The sequence below is a fragment of the Hyposmocoma kahamanoa genome, unplaced genomic scaffold (assembly GCF_003589595.1).
Source record: "Hyposmocoma kahamanoa isolate Upper Pololo Valley unplaced genomic scaffold, ASM358959v1 92, whole genome shotgun sequence".
NCBI classification, from domain to species: domain Eukaryota; kingdom Metazoa; phylum Arthropoda; class Insecta; order Lepidoptera; family Cosmopterigidae; genus Hyposmocoma; species Hyposmocoma kahamanoa.
The window spans coordinates 15,611,134-15,619,817 of NW_020654748.1; the positions used below are offsets into that span (position 1 = coordinate 15,611,134).

Sequence of the window (8,684 nt, forward strand, 5' to 3'; positions counted from 1 at the left end):
GCGCCTCGGCCACTGACGGCGGATGACGATCAATAGCGTCCCAGTGGAGCTGTCTCCGCATTAAGGGGCTTCCTCGAACGCCCTTACAGCTACCCACTATCTATCTACGTTCTGTCTATACGATGCACGTCGGGGGTAAAAATGTGAAAATGTTGTGGTTTTAAAATATTTTTAAAAGGTAGTATTTACAAGAATATGTACGATATATTTATCGTTTCTTTGTTTTCTACCATGTTTATTCGTAACTTTATTAAGTAATGAAGAATTATTATAATATTATTCTAATTAGGAATATTATTAACATTGACGTTGTATAATAGAAAATATTTATTAATCTACCGTCCGCGATGATACGTTTAGAAATGTAAAGTACCGTAAGTACTTCAGTACGTAAACACCAAATCCCTTTCAACCGTTACATGATAAAGTAACAAACAATTAGACGAACATTCAGGTTAATAAAAATTGATTGACTTTCAAATTTAACCGCCCTTCACGTGTTGACCGGAAATTAGACACTTTTAATTCTAATGTGAGTTATGTAAAACAAACTTAATAATGTGACAGAGCCGTGTAAAATAAACAAGATCGTTTTATACTTTAGTAAAAAAATTATTACATAAAGAATTTAAAATTGAAAACACTTCCAAAAGCTAATCTTCGTTAAATAAAAATGCGTAAATACGAAGCAGTTCTTTTTAATCATAACATAATTTAAAATGTAAATCTTGTAAAATTCTGAATAAAATATTCAACAATATGTATGTAACATAACTATAGCCTTAATCATAACTGTAGTTATTTTCTAATTAAAATTATAGTTTTCAATTAATTTTCACTAATGGCAATAGGTAAAATAGAACTGATCAATTCTTCAAAAATATATTTATATTAATTTTTTCATACAAACTTACGTGTAGGCAGGTAAGTTTTTTTAAAAACAACTCTTAATACTTTTTTTTAGTTGAACCTATTCAACTCTTTTAAACAATGATGAATAATATAAAACAAACGTACAACATTCTGCATTAATTAAATCACAATATCGTACTGACAACCATATTTCCCTAACGAAGTTTTTATACTTTTCCAATGTATGAAAAATGGTTACATGTCAAACAGCCAATTGTGTTTTCTTCTATTATTTTCTATCTCAATTTGGCGCGTTTTGAAATACTGAAATTAGTAGTGAGAATTGTCTTTGAGCCGACCTTCAAAAACCGAAATCAAATGAAGCCATTTGAATTCTCTTTGGTTTACTTGCGAGTTGTGTAATGTTTCAAAATAATTTTCATGATTAATTAAAAAAGTTTTTTAAGTTCATCAGGATCTCTTGATGTAAAATTTACAACAAAAATAACAATTTCATAAGGCAATCCCAACCTCCATCGTCAATTTTGACCTGTAAATAGAAGTGTTTAACTTTTATTACTGTTAATGTACAGATTAGGCATATACATATACATGATAGAAAATGTATAATTTATATTACATTATAAACTTCAAAGTAAATACAATTAATGCGTACATACTTATTGATAGAAAATACGTTATAAAACTTATAAGCTATCAAATATGTTTTATTTCAATTAGATCAGTGTATTTTCGTTGCCCCTTTCTGTCATGAGATTTTTATTATTTATAGATTACAAGCATTCGACCAATCAGGTGACCGGTCGGTGGGACTTAAGTTTCTTGATATTGACATGATATTTCGTCAACTGGTCGAATTAAAAAAAGTTATTTGTATTATGCATATGACCTAGAATAAATAGCGTGATCCTAGATTTGTGATATTACCAACACTACCCTGTCAAACTGACTGTCATATAGCAGTTCCGTAACCGCCGCTAGGGAATTTTTCAGTTGTACAGCACTGCCAATTCTCGGCAAGTGCGAAATTGCAAGTTTTCGTTGTGTGTGTTTTCGGTGTTTAACATTTTCTCCAAAAACAATCAATAAACAGGACTTTTTCAACATTTAGTTTGTAATAAATTTTAAATAAAAAAATAACTAAACTTAACAATAATCTAAGCAAAACTATCTCTACTAATTTAATAACTTAATAATACATTTTGGCACAGCTTGCCAAAATTCATAAATATATTTATTTACTAAGTATAAATAAATAGTACCTTTGTAATATTTCTATGATTACAAAATCAAACAATATATTGTCAAAAAATGTTAAGAATCGATACAACCTCAAATTGCTGTGGTTGATTCTGCATAACAGTGAAAGTGTTGAATCAAAAGTTACCTCGAAATTTTACAAGAAATCCGCTGTATTTAATAGGTAATTTACGTATACAAATGATTTTTTTTTTATATCAACTGAACTAAATAGAACACGTTACTATATACATTATTCAAATGGTTTTAATTTCGTATGTAAAAAAATAAATTTTGAAATAAAGACAGTGTCCCTGTCGCTCGACCCAAGCAAAATTAACCGTGTTAGTCTGGGAAAAATGTAAATTCGAGCTGAGGTAGTATCGACTCTTAAACGGTAACGATTGTTTCTTTCGCAAAAAAAATATTTTGTCAGAAGTAATGTATTGTTTGTTACATTATAATGTAATGGTCGTAACATTATAATGTCTTTGTTGTTACATTATAACACATTGTTACATTAAAATGTATTGGTCGTTACATTATAATATTTTGGTTGTTACATAAAAACCTATTGTTACATCCTCGCTTTTCTTTGTTTAATAATGTAACCTAAGACGAATAAACCACAATACAGACACTCACTGCTCCTGTTGGTATTATAACAAGTATTAAAGTAAAAAAATATACTGGGTTAAAACACGTCTTAAATATAAGTGAACATTGTAACAAACAATGTTTTAGGAATTGAATATTTAATGTATAATATAATTAAATATAACTGAACTGTCAATATTTTTATCACTCTTGTATCACAACGGTTTGTGTTTTGCACATAATTGAACTTTAATAATATTCCTCCATAATACATTTCACGCGTGTGTAACAAGTATTCAAACGCTAGAATACATTTGCAATTATTTAATTCCAATTAATGTAAATGAGATTCCACTCGTAATATTACGTAATTTTCAATAATGAAATTTACAAAAGGAAGCTAGTAACATTAGTATAAATACACTTGGTTACAAGATATCAGTAACTTTGTTAACTGCAATTTTTAACCGACTTTAAAAAAAGGAGGTTCTCAAATCGACTGTATGTTCTTTCGTATGTATGTTACGCGATAACTCCGGCCGGAAATTTGTGAACCGATTCTGATGATTCTTTTTTATTGGAAAGAGGGTACCTTAGATGTAGTCCCATTTAAATTTGAAGAAAATATTCCACCTCTAAGGATGGCAAACTAGTGGATGAATGACTTTTGAGGTCAGTTTTTTTAGTACTCTGTACTGTTTTGGTATGAACACTATGGAAACGGCAGAATACAATTTTGCTACTAAATTTGTGACATACTTATTTATAGCTTTAGTAGCCTGCAGTACAATTTAACAAAATATATATCACGCGAAATTAATGACGTCCACTCCTTTAAAGAGCCCGAGAAGTGGTTTTATTTAAAGAATAAAAAATTATTCGCGATTATATTTTCAACATCCGAAAGATTCGTTTCATATATTCGACAATGATTTATCATAAGTTGAATGTTTGTTTAGATAATATGCAACATAGCTTGGATATTATACATTTATGATTGAAAGCACATTCTATATTAAAATAATCAGAACCAAATCACTATAATGATTTTTTAATACACGTCACGATAAATGTCTGGAAAACCTCATTCACTTAACACGTACCATAAAATTCAAGAAAGTAATACACATGGAAATGGATTTCCCTCTGAAATCAATTCCGCTGGAATTGTTATATAACAATCAATTTACTACAGTAATGTATTTCAAAGAAAAGATTGGTAATAGTAAAAATATAAGGATTTTTTGCTTTATATTATCCACACTATAGTATATTTTAAGCAACTTCAAAAAAGGAGGAGGTTCTCAATTTGACTGTATTTTCTCTTTTGTGTGTGAATGTTCGCGAATACTCTTTTTTGAACCGACTCGATTTGAACCGATTTTGAAGATTCTTTTATTTGTTGGAAAGACCTCTAAGGATGTCAAACTAAGAGATGAATCCGGTTTCGCGCACTTTCCAGTAACCGATTTCAATAAAAACTGGCTGATAAAAATTAGATGTAATTCCACGAACTTTTGAGGTCGATTATTTTTATACAAGTTATAATACACTGGGACAGAATGAAGATATCCGAAACTGTAGGAGATACATGGAAACTGTCTTAGGAACTAGGAACCATTAAGACAAAACAATTTTGGCAGTCAATTTGTTGGTCAAGCATGAGTTGTTCATAAAAGTGAATAAAATTGATTACCTTTATTAGTGCTGATCGACTCAGTTTAAAAAGTTTTATTCATACTAAATTAATAACATTTCATTAAATTTGACCAATTTCGGCAGTCGATTTCTTTCTTCCGATACAATGAAATTATCCTTACAAGAAACCGAGTCTAATAGAATTTAAAAAAAATGACACATTTATTCATTTTGTATGAAAAAAAAACATTTTATTAAATTTCACCGGCTTCTGCCGTCCCCTTTTATTTCTTCCAATACAATGCAATGATCCTTACATGAAACTAAAAAAATAATCAATTTTATTAATTTTTATGGACAACTCACACTTGACCAAAAAATTTACTATGCCAGTTATTTTCATAAAAAAAGATTTCTTTGTTGTTCCTAAGACAATTGCTCTGTATCTCCTCCAATGGTTTCGAATTTCCCCATACTGGTCCACTTAAAAGAACACACTATATTATAACTCGGGTTTATAACTATATGCCTATTCCGATCTTTCATCATCACTTATGTAGTTCTCGTCTAAAACATGCATAATAAAATAAAATACAAAGACAAACGGCTATAGTGTCAGGACATGATTAGTCAGTTATGCACTGATTGCTACTAAGTCCTATAATTGTCACTAGTTTTCCTTTTCAGTGTCTTATGCTACACATCTTGATAACAATAGTATATAATATATTAATCTTCACTGTGCAAAATATATTTTTAAAACTCTTTTAAGCAATTCATGCTTTGTTAATGTACTACACCAAAATATACAATGTAAACTGAGTAAATCAACTGTACTTTCTTCAACAATAGTTACAACAGATTGCAGATAAGCCATAGCTTATCTGCAGAAACACGAGTGGAATAATATCCAATCTGAGATATAGCAAGTTCAATAGAAGTCTTTGATTTCTTGCAGACTATGGTAATCTCAATAAAAATTATATTAATAAATTTCACAAAAGAAAAAATATTATTCAAAACCGTGTTGGAATAAACAACAAACTAGACATTATAAAAATTAGTACTCGTACATGAATAAAACACAAGCAGTAAAATTATATAACTTAATAAATAATTCAATTATTTGTACATATATATAACTATCATTCAAATTGGCAATATCCATTTATCTAATTGTCCTAATATTGTTGGTCTCACTCTATACACCAATGTAACAATCTATAAACTGGTAACAATAACTATATTATAACATATGAAGGCGACATGCTTTCCAAGGCACATTAATACTATTCCACTCTCATCACAATTTTCGTCTTTAAAGGAACAATGATAAGGCACACATTTGTTAGTTTCTTTGACCATGACTTGTCCACATGTGCTCCTTGAATGTCTCCCGCATCGTAAAAGACCGAGGACAAAGGTAGCAGCATAACCTATTGGTCAAATCAGAGTGCATCAAACGTACATGGTACTTCAAAGCTGACTGGTTAGAATATTTCATGCCACAATGGGGGCAATCACCACAGATGGCAGCATGATTTGACTGATGAGAAATTCCTTGTGAAGTAGAAGCACCACCTAACACTGGGACGCTGGACAAGCCTGCCAGTAGCAAAAGAGCTTGTGACTGTTCCGAATATGGATTGTCTGAATCTGTTCCGTCTTGTTGTTCCGATAATAGTACTTCTGGCTCATACTCAACTTCAGATTTAGGTGAATGTTTCTCTGACTTGACATACAGTTCCTCTGAGACAGCATTTTTAGGTGGACTCTTGGAAACGACATTGGTTAAGGTTTCAGAATCAGTGGTGACATCTTTTGGTCGAGTGCAATGAATATCTGATACATTAGAGACTTTTTTTGCTGTTGAATTGTTGGCACTGACATCACTTTTGGATGGGTTTATGCCTGAAATAGAACAATACATTAGCATTATATAAAACAGAATTTGTAATTACATGAGAACACTTTAGGACAAGATAAATTATTTAAAGTACCTGAGAGCAAAGACCTGGCTAACATACTGTTTTCATAATCAGGAAGACTGTCATCGTTTTCTGAATTGGCTGTGGGGTTTGGCACTGGAAAGTTGATGTCATCAATTTTTTCAGATTTTATTATTATAGGAATGTTCTCTCCCTGTGCTGAGACCTGGAAAATATTTTAATACAAACCTAATTGGTTAATCACATAAAATAGACAAGAACGTATTTATTAGTACCCACAATAAACAAACATTGTTCAAGTAAATCTGCTCAATTGATCAATCCATCAAAACATTTTGGTTCATTTATTTACTTATTTAGAGTAAATAAATTAAATTTTTGTTTTGAGATTACTAAAAACAAAAAAAAAACTAGTCTGCAGACATAGTGTAAATAGACACTTACCTGATTGAGTGTACAATTTTTTCCATTAGCAGTAATTTGAGGTTGTTCAACATGTGTCCCTTTGCCATCAGTTTTCTTTTCACCATTGTTTTCAGGCAAAAATACAGGATTATCAATTTTCATTACATTGTTCACATTTGGTCTGTTATAAATATCACAAGTATCTAAAAGTTTGCTTTTCTTGTGTGTTTCACCAATTGTTACATCACTAGGTTTGTCAGAAGTGCTGCACCTTCTCTTTTTCAATGCTGGTGGTTTACTTTCCTTGTGAACAGCACCAATTTGAGACTTGGGTGATATTGTCAATTGTGTGTACAGTTTATTGGAAGTGTTTGGTGATGAGAAACTTTCTTTTTGGTTCTAAAAAAATCACAGGTTATTAAAACAATTATCAGTGGATAATAGACTCCAATAATATTACAGAAGAAATTAAATAATTGAGTATGTTTATTATTACTTTGGGCAAGTTTATTGAAGAGTCCTCTTCAATAAACTTGCCCAATAGCATAATACCAAACAAATCACGGTCATAATACAATAAGAAAAGTATTCCAAAGTAATAGCACTCTTAATCTGTTATTTATTTAAAATGCATCATTAAAAACATCAACTAGGAATCAAAGGCAAAAATAAGCATTTTTATAGTTAATGTGGACTTAATGCAATTTTGGAATATTTGATACACAACCATTTGGTGTAAATGTAAAGTTTAAATTCCATCATACGATGACTTCATTTGACCTTGATTCCTAGTAGGATTCATTCAAGAACAAACTTTTCTAAATTAATTTTGATCTGAGTGTTATAGATAGCCTCATACTCCTAGTACAGGGAATTACCTTAAAGTACACATAATTGGTGCAGTCATTTGGAACATTATTATATTATAGGGTACCTAAGTTAGTAAAGATATTTTATAAATTACCTGCTGAGTAACTCCAGTGAGGCCTTTAACCTGTAGCAAAGCAGCTGTGTGAAGAAATGAAGACAGCTTACTCTCTTCTATAAACACTTCACCCTGGTACATGTAGGACAGCAAACTGACAATGTCATCAGCAGATACATCCTTCAGGATTATAACCGGATGCTGACATGGGTTTTCCTGAAAATAACAGCACAGTTGTTTACTAATTGTTAAGACATCTTTAACTACAAGACAAAGCTACGGTTTCATGTTTTGATATAAGTTAAAGAAATTGTGTTTGTATGCATTGTCAATACAATGAAGTTTTGAGTTATTTATTAAATAACAATATAAATCTAGTTACAATGTTTAGAAAGTTCTCAGTTAACATTCTCAAACCTGTGAGACATCAACAATGACCTTCAATGTGCTGGTTTTGGCTCGCGCGGCCCTCGGCTCGCGGTGCAGGCAGTTGAACAGCCCTGACCTACATGTTGATAGTAAATAACCTATACATAGATGTTAATATAAAACGAAGGTTATTCATACTAAGTCATTCACCTTGAACACATTCCTGAAGTACGGGCTGCACGCTGAGAGTATTACTTTATGGGCCTTGATGTTTCTCCCTTCGCAAGTAAGTGTAACGTCTACAAGATCCTCCGAACATTTCAAAGAATCCAAAGCGCTTACTATGTTCGTCTGGAAGTTATTCCAGCGTAAACAAAATTGATCTGCCATCGCTACGTATCTTGGCGAAGCTTCTGCAAAAACAAAGTTATTATCCCGTAGTAAATAAATTGACAAATGACAGAAAATTAAGAAGGATGAGCGCACGACAACATTACAACTTTCACACACCTTTTTAGTGATGCACATCACAATAACAGCAAACATTAGACTTAGAATCAAATATTGATCAAAAAGCAGACAGTATCAGTTAGAAAATGCATAAAAATGCAATGAATGACCTCCGTCGAGTGACTTTTCTTTCACTTTCTTTGCATTTTGCAATGTGTTTCTGATCTATTTACTCTGTG

The 8,684-nt window shown here is 31.2% G+C and overlaps 1 protein-coding gene across 1 annotated transcript; it reads right to left on the reverse strand.

The window, feature by feature from the left end:
- Positions 1 to 5,363: 5,363 nt before the first annotated feature.
- LOC113236515 (protein abrupt-like) lies at positions 5,364 to 8,617 on the reverse strand. The gene is made up of 6 exons (XM_026472623.1): positions 8,506 to 8,617; positions 8,206 to 8,408; positions 7,666 to 7,842; positions 6,741 to 7,100; positions 6,348 to 6,501; positions 5,364 to 6,258 (listed from the first exon to the last, which is right to left on the reverse strand). The coding sequence occupies exons 2-6, from the start codon at positions 8,383 to 8,385 to the stop codon at positions 5,696 to 5,698; spliced, it is 1,434 nt and encodes a 477-aa protein (XP_026328408.1). The 5' UTR covers positions 8,386 to 8,408; positions 8,506 to 8,617; the 3' UTR covers positions 5,364 to 5,695.
- Between the last annotated feature and the right edge of the window lie 67 nt (positions 8,618 to 8,684).

Coding starts and splice junctions, on each gene's coding strand:
- LOC113236515 (XM_026472623.1), bottom strand. CDS start 8,385: ATGGCAGATCAATTTTGTTTACGCTGGAATAACTTCCAGACGAACATA. Junction 7,843..8,205: donor ACTTCAGGAATGTGTTCAAG/GTGAATGACTTA, acceptor TGTTATTTTCAG/GAAAACCCATGTCAGCATCC. Junction 6,259..6,347: donor AGCCAGGTCTTTGCTCTCAG/GTACTTTAAATA, acceptor GTTCTATTTCAG/GCATAAACCCATCCAAAAGT.